Source organism: Uloborus diversus, chromosome 9 (assembly GCF_026930045.1).
Source record: "Uloborus diversus isolate 005 chromosome 9, Udiv.v.3.1, whole genome shotgun sequence".
Taxonomy (NCBI): domain Eukaryota; kingdom Metazoa; phylum Arthropoda; class Arachnida; order Araneae; family Uloboridae; genus Uloborus; species Uloborus diversus.
Window position 1 is genome coordinate 118,167,779 of NC_072739.1, and position 21,738 is coordinate 118,189,516.

General features: G+C 34.1%; 1 protein-coding gene across 1 annotated transcript in view; it reads right to left on the reverse strand.

Moving 5' to 3' along the window:
* The window catches only part of LOC129230729 (uncharacterized), a 98,949-nt gene extending 77,527 nt beyond the window's left edge, over positions 1-21,422 (reverse strand). The window contains exon 1 of the mRNA XM_054865148.1: positions 21,145-21,422. Coding sequence (XP_054721123.1) covers positions 21,145-21,201 — 57 coding nt within the window. The 5' untranslated portion in view covers positions 21,202-21,422. The remainder of the gene's footprint in view (positions 1-21,144) is intronic.
* Between the last annotated feature and the right edge of the window lie 316 nt (positions 21,423-21,738).

The window sequence follows — 21,738 nt, forward strand, 5'->3', positions numbered from 1 at the left end:
ATTCTGTTTTATTACTTGTTATTTTTACCATTTATTGTTATCTTATGCTGAGAAAAAGTTACATCTAGGCATAAGTAATTTTAATTAATAATCATTTTTTCGTCGATTAATCGATGAAAATTGAGAGATTAAAAGTAATCTGCAAAGTGACTAATTAAACGTAATCTAAAAAGAGACTGGACAATTATCAATTACTGTCGATTAATCGATGCATTTGTAGATATTTTGCATACATTTTTTATTCAAAAAAGTTACTAATGGGTCTATCGTGATAAATTTTACATCGCATACAAAAACTACTGGTATAGTTGAGTTTACTTCTCACAATTTTCAGTTAAAATTTCTGAAATCACTGAAAGTTTTAACATGCGATTTCTATTTGGCAACAAGATGGAACAAAGAAAATGGTGTGCACATGACGGACCAACCGGAACCGGAAACTGAGGCTAGGCTACCAAACCGAAACGGTCGTTGGCGGCAGAATGTTTCGTTTTTATTTTAATTCTTTTCTCCCTTTTTAAAATCTTTTCCTACTTTCAAGGAAACCACAAAATATCTTAGAAGAGTTTTGACGGGCGGTTTTTCTTTGCGGTAACAGCCGATTTTGTGAAGGAAAATCTTTAACCACATCAAAAGTCATCTATTGTAGAAGGGTGAATTGATTCCATGGACACATGTGGGACAGTTGGACAGAAAAAAAATAAATACAGACTCCCGATTATCCAGACTAATATGGCGGATCGGCAGTCCGGATAACAACCTACCGGATTTGCTGACCTACCGAAAGTAGGTGAGACCGGGGCTAGTTGGCGAACTTTTTAATCTTCTTTTGTTAAAGGTTTTAAATAAAATAAAAAAATTTTCTTTCACTGCTTTGATAATTTGTACAGTATCAGCAACAAAGTTGTAGTTTTGTTTTGACAGTACTATGCTTTGTGTATTTTTTACATAATTTTTGTGAACCTTCGCAGACTTCGCAGTCTTGCCCCGTCAAGGGGTAAGTTGGCGGCCGTATGGGGTAAGTTAGCAAATTGAAAAAAAGGTGAAAGGTCGGTGGATAATAGAGTACGATATTGAGAACCCGTAATCTTGTTAAAAATTTAGAACAAAAGTGTAGAGAAGAAACCTTTACAGTGACAAACAAAACAAAACCTTTGCGTTATAAATTTTTAAAAATAGTAAATGACTTGATTTCTGAATGGACTGTTTTAACTTTACTGTGAAATCGATGTTCGTACAGTGAAACAAAAACGTTTATAACATAATGTCGGTGAATAATAGAGTATGATATTAAGAACCCGTAATTTTGGTAAGAAGTTTAGAACAGAAGTGTACAAAAGAGAACAAATACAATGACTAAAATTTATAGATAAAAACTCAAAAGCTATTTTTATCTTTCAAATTTAATAACAGTCAACTGTCTAAAAAAATATTATTTAAATGTTAATGCTTAATTCCCTTCGAAAAAAAAAATCTTGACGAAAAAACGACCTATAAGCTTCTGAAGTGAAGCTTTTTCTCCGTCTCTAGCCCCGTACATATGAGAGTCTACGTTTGGAGACAATGCTATTTTATTTGCCGAAGTAAAAAAATAAAAGTAAAAATAAAAATATTTACGCAATTGGAAAAATATATATATTTTTTTTACTAGAAAAATTGATAAATTTCTTACACAGGAATCCCAGAATATTTCTTTAAAAAAAAAAAAAAAACTGGAAACGAAATAATTCTAGTACTTAGTCGGAATGATTGCTTAATATATGTTTACACTTTGAAACAAAAGCATAGTGCTGAAATTACGTATACGTATAATCTATGTATACAGATATATATGTATACAGATGTTTGATGTTACTATGTGTGTGGTATGAAACTTCTTGCACTGATGTAGTTTTTGCGGACTATGTGCACCTCGTTGTTTGATTTTTGATAAAATAGAAAAAAAAAAGTTAGTTGAAGTATTATGTGATTTTTAGCACTTTTTATCCAATAAAGAATTATCATTAAAATTTCAAAATAAAGCAAGTTAAGTTGGCTTTCTTCACAATTCGCGAACCATTAGCTTTGTATTTAAATTTTTAAACATTTTTCAACCACGCTCGACATACGTTGAACAAATACCTCTTTGCAAAAAATAAAATAAGAAATAACAACGTCAAATACCACAAATAGCAGATTACTGCTCGACATGTAAAAAATAAATAAATAAATAAAAAATAAATAATTAAAAAAAGATGAAAAATGATTTTCATATTTTTCAAAAAATAACATTATACGATGCTTCTTACAAAAATTAATATTGAACTTAGTTTAAAAAAAAGCATGAGCCTTCAAAAACTAATCCATTTTCCCCATGAAAGATAGCCCCAGCAGCAACATGAAGTGCTCAAGTGCTTTTGCGGTTGAAGGCAAACTGTTTAGCTCGTTACCGGAAATAACACAAAAAAATATATATATAAATCAAAGCAGTAAGAACAAAATTTTCGGAAAGATTACACCTGAGATAGTCGATTGGCACTCTAATAACAGTGCCCGATATTTCAACAGTTTCTGAAAAAAGAAGACAAAAAAGTGGCATAGCCTAGTTCCGGGAGAGGACAACCGCTTTCTCTCTTTGATGAATTTCCTTTTTATTTCCTTCGTCCACTTTTTTTTTCATTTTCATTTTTTATAAAAGAGTTGAGACAGTGAGGAGATTCCAGATTTGTTACTTTTACAAACCAAAACTGAGCACAAAATGCTGATACAGAGGCTGTACCTTTTATGATAAGGGATCAGGTGCTCTGATATTTTAATTTACAACCGAACTTAAATGCTGTGTATTGATTACAATTGGTCATTAATGCTGTGTTAATCGAAAAAAAAAACATTTCAAGCACACTGAATGTTCCAAACTGCAAAATGATAGAACAGTAGAATTCAAATTATCAAAATTAATTGGGACCGGATCCCACTCGGATAGTCCAATATTCGGATTATTGGGTTTTTTTTCAAATAAAGGATCTATTTTAATTGATTATTGAATGTATGTTGAAAATAGGAGAAAAAAACTTTTAAATAAAGAGAGCTTTTAATTAATCAAATGAAAAAGCAACACTTTTTCCAGTTTTGCGTATTTACAAGTGCCGTACTTTGGTACAACATATGGACACCGTACCTTAAATGAAATTCTTGCTTGCTGAATCTCTCTATCAGTGCAAACTATTTCATTAGCTTCTCGGAGGGAATAGCGTGTAGACAGAATTACTATTTTGCGAATAGCACCTCTGAAAGTGATTTGGATAATAGGAGTTCGGATAATTGGAGTGCAGCTGTACATGGATACCAGTTCTTTGAATGTCACTAAAAACTAAAACTTTTGGCAGAGCAATCCGACCTAATGACTAAACAGTTACTTTTTGAATAAGATTATTTTGTATAAATTGGTGGGATATATGGGTCAATATAATCCATTGGAGTTACACAGCTACGACTATTTTCTAAAGTTTGGTTGTTTTATTATTCAGCTCAGAAATCCTTGGGCAATTAATGACTTTATTTGCCTTTAATTTTCGGTGAAAAAGCAATCTTCAATAAAAGTAAAAGTTTGACAGTATGAATTTAGATATATTTCATTCGAGACATATTCAAAAAATAAATAAACAAATAAAAATACAGCACACTTTGCAGGGTTTTTTTTATGCTACTATTATGATTCTGACATCTAAACAACAGAAAGAAAAAAAATTATAATTTTTTTTACTCAATAATTTACACTTTATGTCGTTCATATCTTCGCAAAAATGTGTCTTCTTGTGCGTCAAATTATTTTAAAAAGCTCAAATATTTTTTCTCTCTAAAACAAGACAATTTTTTTATTTTTGTTTTCCTTTTGAAAAATCATTTCTGAAAAAACTGAAAAAAATAATAATAATAATAATAACGTTATTAAAGCACAAATTGGCAGAAATATTGCACGGACAAGGTTCAGGGTGCCGATTTATCATTGCAACGTGTTTCGGACTGAAAATCAGTAGAATAAAACATCAAAAAATAATGGCAAAGATTTCATGGGGAAAACAGTGCAATTCCTCCGATTGTGGTCAGTTTCTTCTATCAATTTCCACTTTCTTTACGGGAAAAATCTCTTGTTGCTTTTGCTTCCATCGGTTGATTTTCTTCTCGAAGCTTCTGTCATGGTATACTGATGAAAGAGGCCTTTGTAGTACCGAAACGGGTATAAACAGTATTTTTGACTCTTTTTTTTTAAATAAGGTCTTTCACATTATTCAAAAATTAGTTTTGCTAATTATGTTTTATTGCTTCTAAACAAAAGTCAACGCTTTTACTACTTTCCTTTTTTATGTTTAAATCTCAGTCTTAAGAGTATATCTTTCTCACCGACGACCACGAAGGGAACTTTCGAGGACTTTCAAGGGGAAATTTTCGACTTTCTGAATGAGACTCCGAATTAAATCGACTGACTAATAAATGAATAAATAAAATACGTGCATGCATATCTGTATCTATTAAGCTAAGACATTAGGCATTATTTAAAAAAAAGAAAAAAAAACTGGATTATTGCTAATTATTTAACTGTTTCCAAATGCCTTTGCAGATTTTTCAGAATCATTAGTCAAAATTTTCCGATTAAGATACTTTTGGGAAGCCACATTATGAACTCCATCAGGGCATCCCTGATGGCCAGGTTTGTAGAAAACACCATTGAGGCCCACTAACTACAAGATTACTTGCACAGCCAAAATTTACTTTATGTCTGGTGAGAGGTATATGCTCTTCTGTTCGTATAACTATCCTTAAGTGTAAAAGTCATCAAAGTTAAAGCTGCATGGGATTTTCTGTTTTTCCTCTTCCACGGAATTGATATCTGGATTTAAAATGGATAGTTTTAGTCTCAAAAAGCTCGCAACCTTCAATGCATTTCTACACTTTTTTTTTTTTTTTTTTTTACTGCACTGAAAAGCCTCATTCTAAAAAGTAGGTTGTCGAAAAGCCCCTGAAGTGTCTTAATTGTAGTGTTAGTTATGCCAGTTCAACAAAGGAGGAGCATTTTTAACTTGAAGCTTGAAGCTAATACTAGTTTCGTTGGCAATTATCTTTAAAGAGTTTTTTATGTAATAGGGTAAAACTCCTACGAAATATTTTAAAATTTTAATCTTAATGTTCCTAATTGGCTAAAAGCAAGGGAGAACTTTTGAGTGCGGTACATCTTAAAGTGAATTTTCGCAAAAAAAAAAAAAAAAAAGGAAATTCACAAATTTTGGGAGACTCCAAGATTTGTCTTGATGTTTTAGATTCCTGACCAGTGTCCATGGCCCAGTAACACTCTGTTCGCGGCCCACTTGTGTGCCGCGGCCCATGGGATGGGTACCGCTGCCCTATACTATCTCCAAATTTGCCTAAACGTCAGTCTAAATTTGCGGACTAAGAAAATTACTTGGAAAGTCACAGGGACAACCCGTGACCGCTCCCCCACCCCCACCAAAAGCTAGATTCAAACCACACATATTATTCTTACGCTGAAGATGGAAGAATAACAAGGTAGAAAATTGTTTCGTTCTTCAAGGATCATCCCCTCTCGCCGCCAACAGAGTGTCAATACAACCAACATTCCTTCTAACACAATCAGCCTCTTTAAAACGGCCTCGCACTGGAAAATTGACTTCAGAAAATACAAAAAAAAAAAGCGCAATCATGTTAAGAAAACATGTGGAACAAAAAGAATCCGTCGAATTGGCCATTATCAAAGGGTTCAGCAGATGTATCACCAGTAGCCAGCTTGCGCAGCGAATCAGAAAAATCGCACTTAAGCCGGAGGAGTAAATCTTCCTGCTCGTATGAAATAGGGGGAGTCGATCTCTGCCGATTTTAAAGAAGCCGTAGTTCCGGTCTAGGTTTTCCTGGCATTGCTCCGAAGCTCGGGGGGTCAATGGAAGCTCAGGTTTACTCACCCTGCAAACAGTTAAATGAAGAGACAGTTTCTGCTCAATGTACCATTAGGCGTATAAAACTATGCCTCTCAATGGCTTTTATGATCAGTCGTTTCCTTAATATTTTTTTAGTACGGTTGACAAACATTTTTTTTTAAATACGACTGCACGAAAATCGTAAAAAAACTTTCCTTTGCCTTAAATTTAGATAAAGGGGAAAATGTTCGGACCTCGGAGGAAGTATACCAGTAGAGGTACTATTTTCTTTTGAAGTCTCGAGAAAATCTCCTCTTGTACCTATCACTTTCTTCATTGGCACGGGATTTTGATAAAGGGGAAAATGTTCGAACCTCAGAGGAAGGGTATAACCAGGAGAGAAAACAAAAAGGTTGTACAATAATGCTAAAGTGCAATGGATAACCTCAGCCATGTTGGACCTCTGTAAAATAGTCTGAAAACATTGAATTTTTAATAAATGGGGAAGGCAATAAACGTGGTAAGCAAATCAAGACTTCCACAGAGTGTGCTCCTAGTCAGGAGTTTGTCACGAATTTTCTTTTGAAATTTATTTCTTATTGTATACAAAGAACGACGAGAAAAAAAATCTGTTTCGCCAACGATTGATTTCACAACAAATACTTATTTTGATTTCAACCGATTTTGAAGTGGACTCGTCTAAGGCCGAGCGCCGACAATCCTGAACTGCACTATTTTCTAGTCGATATAAAATTACCTTTTGGAGCCGTGATGTAAGCTCGGCTTCGACCGATTACTCTCTTCATTGTCACCTGATTTAGATAAAGGGGAAGTATTCTGACCGCAGAGGAAGTTTACCAGTAGCGATTCCCTTTTAGAGTCACAGGAAAAGGTTCACTTCGACCCATTAATTTTGTTCAGTCACGTGATTTGAATGAAGGGGAAAAGTGTTTTGACCTCAGAGGAAGTACAGCAGGAGACAGGCCCGGCTCTAGGGGTAGGCGACCTAGGTGACAGCCTAGAGTGGCAGATTTTAGGGGCGGAAAACTTCGAAATTGTATTTTTTTTAAGTATGAATATCTGTTTCAGCGCCATAAGATGCTCTATTTTAATGTTAGTAGAAATATAATTTAAAGTGTGTACCACTGCTTGGATATGCAAAACCCTGTTTGGAATTTAACTAGAAACTCCCTTTAATTGTAAACGCTTGACTATCATTTTTATTTATTAAAATATCATTATTTTATTATTTTATTATTCTTATTTATTGGGGGGGGGGCACTTGTCAATATCGCCTAAGGCGGCAGAACTACCAGAGCCGGCCCTGCCAGTAGAGATAACATAAAGATTGTGCAATAAAGCTAAAGTACAATAGATGACCAAAATACAAAAAATGAAAAAAAATGAAAAATTTGCTGCTACTGTGGCCTTTACCTTCCCACGGAAGAATATATATAGGTGTTTTATGTCTTTGATGGCAAACTACAGATACTTCATGAAAAATAATACATATGACCGCCATTTGGAATATACATACTTTTACAAAAAAAATAATACTTTTAAAGATTTAAATAGCCTTTCTTTACCAAACGAGTAGTAATTTCAATATGTAGCATTCAAGCCCCATTAATCATACGAAATGAAAAATTGCGATAACATTAATACAAGGGTAAACAAATAAAAAAGAAAGGGGGGAACGTGATAACAGCAATTTCATGAAGAAATAATATCCTTCTTGGGAAAGGAAAATCATAATATTTACTGCAATTCTCTATTCACAGATGTGACCCGTTGAAATCAGTCGAGTGTCATATAGTTACCCTTTCTTCCAACCACCTGAGGGTGTGGAAAAAACACGACGGAATGGGTCACAAACAACTGAATAACTCAGGTTATTTGAGGTTCGGAATACGATTCAGCTGAGGAGAAAGATAAAAACGAAATTTCTCTCGCTTCGGTCACAGTAGAAGAATGGATGAATCTGCAAGGAATCAAAAGTGCACTCAAAAGGTGACCTAAACGTGGATTTGTTAGGTGGTCACTGGCGAAACATCCAAAGCATGATTTGAAATTTTCAAATTGGTCGTTAGTTGCCAACAGCCGGTAGACATTTTTAGTTTAGTTGCCACATTATCCAGGACTTTTTTTTTTTTTTTTCAATGAAGACATTTTCATATGATACTGTAAAAGCACTTATTTTCGCTAGGCTTTAATTTTCGTGACTTTCTCGTTAGTTATAATTATGAAAATTTAAACCTCGCAAAATGTGTCAATTTAATATATTTTATCAATTTTCGGTTCTGCTAGTATAAAATTTTCAATTTTCAGCTTGCGAAATCGTCAATAGATTCATTTTCGTGAAAATTACAGCGCAGGAAAATAAGGGCTTTTACAGAATCTAACTGCGACGCTATACATAAAAAACTTATAAGAAATAGAATAATGGAAATTTAAGAATTGATATAGTTTAAAATAAGTTTTCGTAAAAGAATTGAAAGTGCACATATGATATTCATTTTTGTATCACAAACTATGTGCAACGAAATTGAAATGAATAGTTAAAAAAATGAAAGTTAATGAAACAATAATTAGTGTTTCCCTCTAGCATTTTTAGGAGGTCACTGCGCCCTGCCTCTTTCAAGCTAACGGTCGATGCGCCCTGTCATTTTATTATGCAGCAGGAGAAGGGGGGCGCCATTTCGACTGATTAAAAAAAAAAATGTTAAGAGTTTTTTTTTTTTTTAATTATAAAATGCTTTGAAAACTTTTTACAAAAACTCGCAAGAAAAAGAGCTAAAGGGTGTGTGTGTATATATATATATATATATATATATATATATATATATATATATATATATATATATATATATATATATACAGCATCTACTGAGAAGGAATATGAGGCACCATTGTAAACAATTCTAAAAGAGAAAATAAGCAAAAAAAATTACAATGCTGCCTCCTATTTGTCGAATCAGGTAAACAAAATGTTCAAAAACAAAAAAAAATTTCTTGGAGGTCACAATGACCTCCCGTGACTTCTCATGTGGGCGACTCTGGGGGGGGGCGCAATTTCTTTAGTTCGCCAGGGGCGCTATATCCTATAGTTACGCTGCTGACAGAAAGTAATATTTAGTTTGCTTCTTTACTCACGTGTACTAACAACGATATGATTGATAGCAAGCATAGAGCGCAATATTTAATTCGCTTCGTGATTATCATAACGTAAAATCGCGGAAGACAGATGCGCCAAAAGTACATCATTTGTGGCGTCATAAAGACCACGCCTTGTTTGAAAAATCGGATATTTTAAAAAATTGAATAAAAAATAACTGTTGGGGAAATTAAAGTATTTTCTGGGTCTATGTTAATTTTTTTGCTGATTCTATCAATTTCAGTGACTAAATGTAGTACTTTTAACTGAAGGAAACAACCCCATTGCAAAAATGCTCGTGTTTTGCGTGCACATAGACAAAAAAAGTTGTTACAAAAACACTTTTTCTGTTAGAAAATTTCGTTAAAAATGTGCCCTTTTATCTAAAGGTATCCTGTCATTTTTTTGTTCTTGGGGAAACACAAATGATATAGGTTTTTCAGAAGTGACTGGTTGAACATTCTATTTAGTCTCTAAAGTAAAACTTTTTTTATGGCCAGGTGGCGAGTGATTATGTTCAGGTCTAGGATACATTCAGCCTCAAGGGGGAAAAAGGTACCGAGTACTTTTGTACAAAAATGCTTCACTATAAACTGACTGCGATGAACAAACCTTTGAAACCTATTTCGAATATTTTCATCAATTGAAGAACCTCAATAACTTTTAAAAATAACTTCAAAACATTTTTTAAATAAAAGTATGAGTTCGAAACAACCGCGAGAAGATTTGTTTGAATTTCAACGATCAACTTTTCAGTTTTCGGTGTTTTTGAATTTCCATGAATATTTTCAAACTTCAGAGAGAAAATGTTTTCTAATTTCAGATTATGTTACAACAAACATGCACACACACACACACACAAACTCTTCTTTCAAAGTACAAGTCTTTTTCAGATGTAAGAAGTTGTTATCCTATCTTATAATTTCATGAAAATTTTCCAAACGTCAGAAGATATTTTTGGATTTTAGAGAATAGAATTTTTGAAAATGCCGAGAATATTTTATGCGTCAAACATTTTTTTTCTCCCCTCTCTTCCCCCCATTTTAGAGAACATTCAAAGCACTCGTCAGACGATTGTTAAATGTTCAGAATGAACAAATCCGTTAACATAAATAATACGAATAATTCAGGTTCATTGCGTTTAAAAGCTATAAAACATTTTAAACTTGAAAAAACGTACAATACAGATTTTGTGAGAACTTGTTAATGTACTAATTCACAGCAACGATTATTGTAGCTTTAATTTCAAATTTGTGCGTTGACGTTTATGAACAAAATATTAATTGCAATCTTAATTTCCATTTAAATGAATATGTTAGTTTTTAGCAAAATTAAAGATAGAATTTACTCGGAAATATTTATGCTATAAATGAAGAAAAAATACTTTTTTTTTTTTTTGAAAGCTACAAATTAAAACAACGTATAGATATGAGAACCATTACGTAAGTGTGTCTTTTCAACTGGTAAATGCCTCAAACACATCTAAACTAGCGATAAACATTATCGCTTACTGTTTGAAACGGATTGAAACGATGGGTACCTTTCTAAAATTTGATCTGAGATCAAGTTTAACATAATTTTATTCCAGAGAGTTGTAATATCCCCCCCCCCCCCCAACGACTGAGTAAATATTTACTAACCTTTCTAGCTAAAGATTTTTTTTTTTTTTTTTTCATTTTCACATACATATAATGACTTTTGTTTATTGGTATTTCTACGCACATGAAAAGGATACGTTATTGTGCTAGGGAACACTTTGATAATTGGCAAAACTGTCACGGTCGCCAAATTTTTGTCATTGTAGCCATTCTGCGTTTGCCACTTATGAACCTACAGTTTTTTTTCCCCCCGCCATTCACATAATAATCTGTTGAGACTTCCTATTGCTTTATTTTCATTGGGAAGGCAAAAAGAAAGAAAAGAAAAACACCTAAAGCCTAAATGCCAAAAAAAATTACAACAATTAAAATCGTCAATGTTCCCTATTACTGAAATCGTCCTTTGTGAACTCGTGCCGCTGTTGTAGAACAGCATACTCGTACGCAACTCATACTAAGAAATCATCCAAACTGAATTTATCACTTAGACTTATTCATCATTAGCAACACATCAGCTTACAAGCATCAAACAACATCTTACAATAGGCCTACAAACATTTCTTCAAACTCCATTTTTTGCAGGATTTATTCCCCAGAATGATAAATTGGGCAGTTTGATTTTGTTAAAAAATCATGAAACCTCAAATTAAAACTGCAACAAAATACCCATCCCCCCCCCACATAACTAATTTTTTTCTGGGAAGAGAAAGCTTCATTAGATGGATAATAAGTTCGAAACACATATCAAATTAAATCGTGACAGTAAATTTAATGTGAAGCATTGTGAACTGACCCACTTAATGATGGATGTTGCTTCGCATTGAACGCGTTAATGCTGAGGGCTGGGTTAATTACATAAAATGATCAATGGTGAACTTGAATGCACCGGGCATTATCAATTTCTCTTTTCTATCGTACAGCTAAGAAAATCAGGTAAAAATGGAAAGTTATTAATCTGAAGCAAGACGAAATATTTTTCAAGTTGAGTCTCGTCTCGTCTAGTATAGACTAGATTTCTCGACAGTTCTTCTCTTAGAACTCTTGAGCTGGAGATAAGTTGATTCTTGAAAATTAAACTAGGTGGAATTTAGGTTACATGCGCAAATGCCATTTTCTGAATTAACTTACATGTCAATCACATTTTATAAGTTATTAGCTGCATTGGCCGGTAGAGGCGTAGTGTCGGGGGGGAGGGCACGAGGGGGCACGTCCCTCCCCCCAACTTGTTGGATACTTATCTTTGTCCCCAGAACTATAAAGAAATTAGCACAAAAATCAAAAATAGTATTTATTTTTTCTAATTTGTATGGTCTTAAAAATGCATTTAGACGATCTTTGCTACTGTTGTTTTAAATGATGTTGGTGCTAGGGCGAAGGGGCGGAAGCTCCCACATAAAAGTTTCGAAGTTAAAACGCGGTTTTAGAGCATCTTTGGTAATGTTATTGTGAGGAGAGGTTCGAGGAATATCTTCGCCAATTTTCCGATATTGGAATCCCAGAAACTCAATTTTAGATGACTGGCTGACCCACGTGAAGCATTTGAACTCAAAGGAAGAATTTTCTGACTTCAATGCAACCACGAGATGCTATAGACTAAACCAATGCGTAGTAAAGCAGCAAAATAAATTGAAATTTACGCTTCTACTTTGTTAAAATAAGACAGGCAAAAGAAACAAAAAAGATATAAATGTAATTATAAATGTAATTATATCAGTATCTTTTCTAAAGTTATGTTTATTCACCAATTCATTTTTTATTTGACTGAAGCTTGTTTAAAAAAAATGTTCGAAACATTTACTTCAGCGACCCTTAGTTAGGTAAATCATAATGCAGAACCTTGGATGTTCCTAAATAATATTCAAAGATTGCATTTGGTTTCAAAATATCTCCTAAAAAAGAACCTTTTTGAAAACTTTATTCTTATTTCATTTTCTGAAGATCGCAAAAGTTTCCTTTCTGTTTTTTTTTTTTTTTTTTTTTTTTTTAATCACGAAATTTGTGACCCGATTTCTGAAAAACTAGGGTCATTGGAACAGTCATTGTTATTAATAGGCGTAAGCAGTCCGTTTCACGGATTTTCTGGCGGGATTTTTCATGGATTTTTTGCCCCTCCCCCCACCCTCTCTTCACCAGGATTCGTAAACCTTCCATTGCCAATTACTGAGCATTAAAGAACCTGTGCGCAAAATTTGAGGATCAAACAAAAACTGCGTTTTTATAAGGAAAAAAACATATGGTGGGCTGCTCCCTAGGAATGACGAAAACTACCCTATGTGAATTCCTGAGCATCAAAGGACCTCTGCGCCAAATGTGGAAAAACTTCGACGTAGACTGGATTTGTAAAAGGAACACATACAAACACACACACACAAATAAACCTTCGTTTTTGTATAAATAGATTATGAGTATACGAATGTGTTACTGAATAATAAATGTGTATGGTCTCGTGTGTGTTACACGTGCGTGTAATATCCCTCTTAAACAAATTTTTTAACTTACTTTTGCTTAATAGAGTTCATTTCTTGTTTGAAACATTTTGCCCTTGCAAGGTTGAAATTTGCTCCCCCGAGTGCTTTAAAACTTTATTGATTTAACTGATTTTAGCCCATTCTTTCTTTTAACGATAAGTTTTAAATGAGACTCTCTCTGAAAATCTCTTTTAGAATTAACTGTACATATAGAGCTACAATGTTCATGAATCCTAAATCTTTTGCTGAAAGGAGCAAAAAATAATTACGCCGGATTGGAATTGTATAGTTCTCTGGCAATTCAATTGGGCTGTCAAATGTGCAAGAAATAATAACCAAGTTCTCATTTTAGTCTATTCGTTCTATTCAGCTCGATCCTTCTAAAGAAGAAAACGAGCGTAAAATGTTCCACCACCTAAGTTCGAAATGTATTCGCCAAGATAGCGACACAACTCTTCACTACTCTCATTAGAACTTAAAAGTATTGATCAGAAGAAAGGAGTAAGAACGTTTAAATCTTCGAAAACCGAGAACTTCAGAAAGCTTGAGGTCAGAAAATCAAGTGCTGTTTTTCCCACACCACAAAAGCGATAAAAAGCCGCGGTTTTCTTTTGAAGATTTTCCTTTGTGTAACTCCTGTCAGCAATGCGGTAATGCATTGGAGCACTCACTCAAACTGATCAAAGCTTAAGAATGTTAAAACCAACCAAAATTTTCAAAGCAAGGCTTCTGTTGGAGTATTTCAAGGAACGGAATGCTCTCCCTCCCCTTACCCCATGCACTTGGATAAATGAGTTATTTTTGCTACTCTTGTTGCGCACTTGTACCGCGGCAAAAACCGACGGAACATTCGGCATTTTTTGTTCGAACCACATGTTTTTCAACTTTTATATTTCGTTCTTTTGCTTAAAATCAAAATGTTTCCTACATTGTAATATTTTATACAATATTAGCTGACCCAGCAAGCGCTGTTCTGCCATATAACTATTTTTAGCGAATATTTTGGTTGTTAATTAAAAAATAACGAATGTATTGTAAGTTTGTGGGAATGAGCTGTTTGACAGAAAGAGAGATGGAGCGCTGTAGACGATGATCACCGATTAAAAAAACATTCATTTTCTCAATACAGTAATACACACACACGCACACAAATTGACAAAATTTATCATCAAAATTTGGCACGCACTGCTTCGTGATACAAAACAAATGCAGAATAAAATTTCAAAATGACGGGACGCACAGTGGGGCAAAAACGCCGAAAAGCGCTTATAAATGTTTTTTTTTTCCTATACTAAAGCAATTGAGGATTAATAAATTTGCACAGGCCTACCTCTTAGGCAATCAGAACTGGAATTTTAGAGCCCTTCGTCCACTACAAAGCTAGGGAGCCTTTAGAAAGTCGAAGAACCACGAGTGCGGGAATTTACAAAAATTGCTTTTAAGCAGTCTGTAATTTTTTTTTCCTGTTAAAGGCGGGTATATTTATTTTCTCTCGTGTCCAACGATAGTTATAGGACAAAAAAAAAATGAGTAATCGAATTCTCAAACCAAAAATCAGTTTTGATCGGCACCAAAAACTTCGGAACTCAAGGTTATTTTTTTCAAACCACTCTACAAAAAAAAATGTCCTCTTAGAAATTAATATTAATTAGTCATAAATGGTCTGTAGAAAGATCCTGAAAAAGAATTAGCTGCGTAAACCTGCGAATTTTGAACCCTGAGCTCAAGCAAATCGAGAAAAAATCATTATAACATGCCTGTGTAAACAAACAAGCGAGAGAGAATCATAAACACTTTTAAGCGCTTTTTGGCGTTTTCGCAGCACAGTGCGACGCTCCGACAAAACGTCAGAAAACTCTCAATGATTTAAAAAATTGTTGTAGCCATTTTGTTTTTCTACAAATAAAATGTTTGTAATTAATTTAAGTAAGGCTTTTACAATAATTTTCAACAATGGTTTTTACAATGATTTTCAACAATGATTTTCACAGTGATTTCCAAAAAACAGTTCTGGATAGGGACATCCTGATTACATAGCGGTATGAAATGTACATTACGACCTATTCTCATATCTACCGAATACACACAAAAAAATTTCAGAAAAATCGGTCGAGCCGTTTCGGAGAGTTCTAACACTAACACCGTGACAGGAGATTTTTATATATTAGATAAATTATAAATGTTAGAAATCTTGTAATATTGTAAATAAATATTTTCTGTGTTGTCTGTCCCAGTGATGCATGGAAATTAGGCTATTTTTAAATGACAGTAAATGCATTGTTTTGAGTCACATTCGTAGATCTGAACGATTTACTCATTCCAATGAAATTGAGAATGTTTATGGGGTTTTGATGTTATTACACATATGGGGATTATCTTTAAACGATTATTCAGTTATCCATTCTTTAATTTTTTTGTCACTTGAACTGGTCAGTCAAGATAATTTGATTGTATTGTGCGAAAAATAAGTTCTTAAATATTATTGATTTTTTTTTTTTCTTTTTCTGGAGGGGGAGGGGGATTTCCTGTAAATAATTAAATTCAGCTAGAAAGACAATTACTAGTTTTTAATGCGCCCATAACTATGTGAGTTGTGACCATAACTGGTCAAACCAGTGTATTCCAATTTATTTCAAAATATATGTATAAGTCATAGTGGAAAATTAATGGAATTTTCACAGCTATAAAGGTGCAATTTTTGAATTCTAACAACGCGAGAATTAGTTTTTTCCATAAACTAGAAATCATAGTTCAACAGTAATCCATTTTTTTTTCACATTAACCCCATAACTAGTCATTTACGCAACATGCAATATACATCACACATTACATAAATGTAGTGCGTCACTTTCAAAATCTATTAAGTCTGTCAAATATTAGGTTTCACTAAAATTTTAATAAAATTTTCAAAAAGAAGTTTACATTATCCTCGAGTTACTTAATGGCACACGATTTTGGTGAAGCTTTTATTGTTCAATTATTGTGTGTTGAGAACTCGTTCTCAAATGAAAATCACCAGAATCATATATTATTTCTCAAAGGTGTTTTTTGTGACAACGCCATAACTTTCTTAATATTACATCAAACTTTGTGAGTAAGGTATCATTTTAAAAGGATTTTCCTCTGCTTACGGTAAAAAATAAACAGACAGTTCCCATTTTGGCTACTTAAAAAAAATTAACTTAAAGAAAGTGAATGGATTAGTTCGGTTAAATTACAAATTTCTGCTTGGATTGCCAAAACGGAGAGCGTACGGCTTTTAACTGAATTGTCTCGGGGTCGAATCTCTGTTCGATTGTCCAACCTTTACAGCAATTTTAAAATAAGTAGCATTATGCATATAACATCTTCAGCGTTAAAAATAAAACAGCAAGAATACACTTCGCATTTTAGACTTCTTGATGCAGCCAAGGGCGGGTTCAACGTCTGGTTCTGGAGGGGGTCGTTCCCGGAAGGGGGAGTGGGGTTATAAGTGTCATTTTTGAGCAAAAATGGGGGGTCATGCGGGATTGTTTCGAAATAGAACTCCCTTTTACCCGGCTTAGGCTATTTTTGGTCACTTAAGGGGAGGGAGTCCTGATTCATCCCCCCCCCCCTGGACCTGCTCCTGGATCTGGATGCAGCCTACAATTCTTATGCTGCCTTACAGAACTATGACAGATAATGTATTTTTGAGTCATCATCGCAATTTAATTCGTGATTTATTGAGTGCGGTAATTTTCTAACTGGAGAATCTATATGGAATTTTGGATAGGGAATTTTTAAAGCAGGGCTATAAATTTCGAGAGCGAATGTTTCGCACGGAGCACGCACACACACACACAGCTAGTATATACCTTAATTTCATCACCACGAAGTTCTCGAAGCTATTGACGTCGGCGGTACAAAGGGACCGCGGATAAAAGTTGCGCTTTCTCCGGTTAATTAAATTCCATTTAGACTTTTTAAGATGGAGCATCAAGATTGCCAGATTGAAAGAAAGGGATTACTACTTTGCATCTAAAATTTAATCTTGAGAAATGGAGAAAACAGATATGCAGCTCAATGGAGCCAAAGGGATTAAATTACTACAATGAATACTATGTTTTGCCATGTAAGGTTTGTTATTTATCATCCACTAATTTGTATGATAAGTAGTTTTTTAAATACAATAAATGACCTCCAACTAGAATTCAAATGGAGGATTTAAGAAGGATCATTAGCTTTAAATGTAATCAATATGTTTAAATGATTGATTACCTCTGCGCCGGATGTTCCTCGAAAAGAACTAAAGTTAAAAGGCACGTTTTGCGTAAACGTATTTTAAACAGCTTGGTCGAAGGGGAACTCGGGTCGGGGGGGGGGGGGGGGGGGGTTACGCCCAGGTCCGTCATTTCTAAGTTTTCCGGGACGGAGCAGGGTATGAAACCAATGCATTTTATACGGGAAAAGCATCAAACTGCAAGCAAAAATTTGTGATTACATTATATTTTAAAATCCAGGGGCCCCCGACTTTTTTATTTTAATCCCCCAAGTGTGCCGGCACTTTTTAAACCAATCTATTTTTTTATTCCCATAAAATCAGGAGCGGCAAATTGGGGGGGGGGGGGGCAAGAGGGGCCGGTCGCACTCCCAAATATTTTGCGCATATAGATTTAAAAAATGGGGAAAATTTGCACAACGCGCAAATCAATGATCATATGTAAAAATAAATTTTCAAGAGCTGGTTCTCAATAAAAGTTGATGAAACTCAAAACATTTTCAGACACGAACAAGTGTTTTTCTTTGCTTGAATAATAACTCAGAAATTCATGAATCATTTTTAGAGCTTTTAAGACCTTACAACCGATTCATTTGAAAAAAATATTTTTTAAAAGTGACAAAAACCCACATGATGATGCAAAATAATAAGATTGAATTAATATTTAGCATATAATAATAGATTCATTCAGTTTCTAATGAAATTAACTCAATATTTGATGATAAATACGTATCTATATGTGTTGTTAGTCTTATGTTCGATATTATAGGGATAGGTTATCGAGCAAGAGATAAGTATTTCCCTTACAAGTAAAATTTATTGTAAGAAGCAAAAAGTATTGTTTTGCGCCAATCAACCGTTCAATGACGAAAAACGAAGACAAGCACAAATTTTAAAGTTGCGTGGGTAGTTTTAAAGAGAAAACTTTGAAAGAGAGCATTACTTTGTTGTTTTAATTGTTTTTCAACCATTCCAATCAGCTCAGCTAGAATGAAAGATCATTCTTGTGTCTCAGGAGATTTGAGAATTTTCTTCGGTGCATAATGGGTCAAGAAAGACTTATCTTCACAGCTATAATGGCAAAAGAGCATAATATTGGATACTAGATTCCGAAAATCGCACATTAAAATTTACATAACGGTGTATTAAGATATTTTATGCAATAGCTCAACTGTGGTCATTAAAAGTTAAAGAACTTTAATAACCTTACTTTAAAAAACAAAATCTGTTTATGATCCCTTGCTGTTAAGTAACATGCATTTTATTCCATACTGAGATAATTCACATTTCAAAAACGCGACCCCCCCCCCCCCAAATGAAATGTTGAAATGCCGCCCCTGCATAAAACCTTATGTCAGAATCTGCTCTCTGCAAGCGTCCTTCTAACTTTTTTTTTTTACAGTAATGCGTACTTCTGTTCAAGCCAAGGAAAAAGAGAAGTATGTAACCAAGTTTTTAAGGTAGCTCTCTTCAACTCATTGAATGACAATATTTATTTTGATACCTTTGGAAAAGAGAATTTTACATGCAAAGTTTATGTATGTTGTTTGGACTTTATGATCACTTTTTTTTTCAATACTGATATACACATTAAAACATGCATCAAGGGTGACGGTTGGGAATAAAAGATTGCGACGAATGAGCAAAATATATAATACGCTTTTTTCCTGAAATATTCAATTAACATTTTTTTTTAATCGGGAAACTTACAATTAATTTTTGAACATGATTTCATAAATTTGAATGGACAACAACAAATAGTGCATAACAAATCTTGCACCTTTACTCATCAACAAGATTGAAAAAGAAAAACATTTAATCTCTACTTTCTACTGAAATAAACGTAGCAAACCATCTCTTGCAGAACTTTTCACCCAAGGAAATCAAAACACCCCTTAAAATATTTTCAGCTGTATCTCGTGCGCTTGTGACCGAAAATGGATATTTAAAGATATACTGCCGTGTGCAGGTAAACGGCAGTATCTGCAGGAATGAGTTTAGGAGATATTTGAAGAAATGTCTGTCGGATTCAATATTAACCATAGGGAAATCTTGGAATTAAACTTTTTTTCGCGCTTTTTTTTTTTTTCAGTGGAAACCAAATAAGCAAGCTTGTACAATAAAGCTAACGTACAATAGATGACAAAAATGCAAAAGAATGAAAAATGAAAATTTTGCAGTTACTGCCCTTTACCTGCACACGGCAGCATAACCTTCCATATACGCTAACTCGTCACTAACACAACTAGCCTTCAAAAAACTCATTGGAATTGTACAATTGTTCATCCGTTTATGATGAATCCTTCTTAATCTGGCAGAAAGACATTTAAGGTAGCTGTGACGAAAGTAACAATTTTCATACAATTCGTTAGATTCGATTGAGTTGCAGAATGCTTCTTTTATCTACTTAAAACAAGCAAGGTAATTTATTAGTAATTTTTTTTTTTTTTAGCTTTAACCTAATTAGTATACTCGTAGAATAGGCAATGAAGAAGAATCTGCGCAACTCCTTTGAGAATTTCCGGGCATATATTTTTTAATTTTCAAAGTCAAAATGAAAGTCAGTCTACTATCTTAACTATCACTGTATACGAACTGATGTCCTGGGAATCCTCTCCTCAAATGGGGAAGGGAACACTTCGTTTACTTCAAGAGAGAAGCACTACAAAAATAGTGAACAATAAAGTATAATAAATATACTTTATTACTTTGTAAATGTTTTTTCCTCATACAATTTAAAAGGAGAATTTAGAGAAAAAATACCTGAGGAACGGGACATAGCGGGTCATGACGCCGACTGCGCAATTTGATTTTTTTAGGGGAGCGGGTTAAAGAGTTAAATCCCTCTGGAGAATTTGAGGGGGCGTGCCGCTGTTCCGGTGGAGGATGAGCACTTCTGATAAATCCATAGATTGATCACTTCTCAATGAGGTAGTTTGTCATTCTTTCGAATTTTCAACCTGTTTGCGAGAATTAAATGATACATTTTTATAAAATGCAATCTTTTTTCTTCAAACAATTTGAAGATCATTCATACAGCTGTTTTAGTGTGATCGACTGGTAATCGACATGCATCGACTGTAATGTAATCGACTGGTGTGATCGACTTGTAATCGATTGTTCACTGGGAAAGATGAGTACCATGCCTTGATTAATCTAAAAAAATACTTTTCCACGACCAAATAATTCTTCATAATCTAAGAAATCTCCATATACTACTTGGCATTAAAAATTAAATTTAAGCATATTTCGGTAATTTCAACTCAATTAAACCCAATTATTACATTGAAGATCTTAGAGCTTAAAATGATGAAAGAAATCGAAATCCCTACGAATCCCCTTTGAATGGCAGTTATAAAAAAAATCGAACATTTTATAAAAATAGACAAAAAAAAGTACATTTATTTAAGGAAGCAATAATATATATAACATACACAAAACCAAATTTGCATAATCCACAAATCTTAGATAATTGAAATAAGAACAAAGGAAATTGAATTCAAAAAATAAAATCAATTGCAGGGTATTTCTTCCCTTAAAATTAATCACCAAGTGGACTAAAAATTCAGGCTATGTTTGAAGAACAATGTTAAGATCAAACTAGGAAATCTGATTTGCTTTGTAAACAACTTTCCCGTGAGTAGCTAGCTATATGTCAAGTCCAACCATGTATCATAATACCCCAAAGAGACAAGTCTAATCCTACAGCTGCGTGCTAAGTCAGAAAACAGCGGCTTATTACTATAGAAAAGGAAAAAAAGAAAACAACACTACTTACCGAAACCAGTCTGAATAGAAGAAGTAGGCCAAAACTCCAATACTTTGGCAGTTCCATAGCGTAATTCGCGGGCACAATTTCTTGAAAGAAACACAAACACAAAAGTTTTCGACTGTCACAACACCTTTTCTAACTCAGGTAGCTCCCATGACGGAATTGTCGGTCAAAATGTCAATCAAGTAAATGTCGCTGTTTATTCCTGAACAGCGTCATAACGCATTCGGATTCGATCTACGTCGAACACAAGATGTTTCTGGAACGAAGACAGAATAGGCAATGAATTACTTCCTTTCTCCTCACCTGGTAACGAGGTGGGCGCTGGAGTCGCCAGGTAACTTTTGGTCTTGCTTTTTACCCATTGTTGCTGACGTGTGACGTAACAGGTAGACGGGCTTCTATTGGACACGGAGGATTATAGACTTCTTTTCTTTTTAATGAAAGTTTTGCTTTGCTACTTTTAAAGCAAACAGGTGTGCCTTTTTAAAGCGAGGAAGATTGACGTGGAAGGAGAAAGTTGTTAATACATTCAAGGGCTCCAAAGGATCTGAAACATAGAAAAGATATTCTGCATGATGAACTGTTTCGTTCCATATG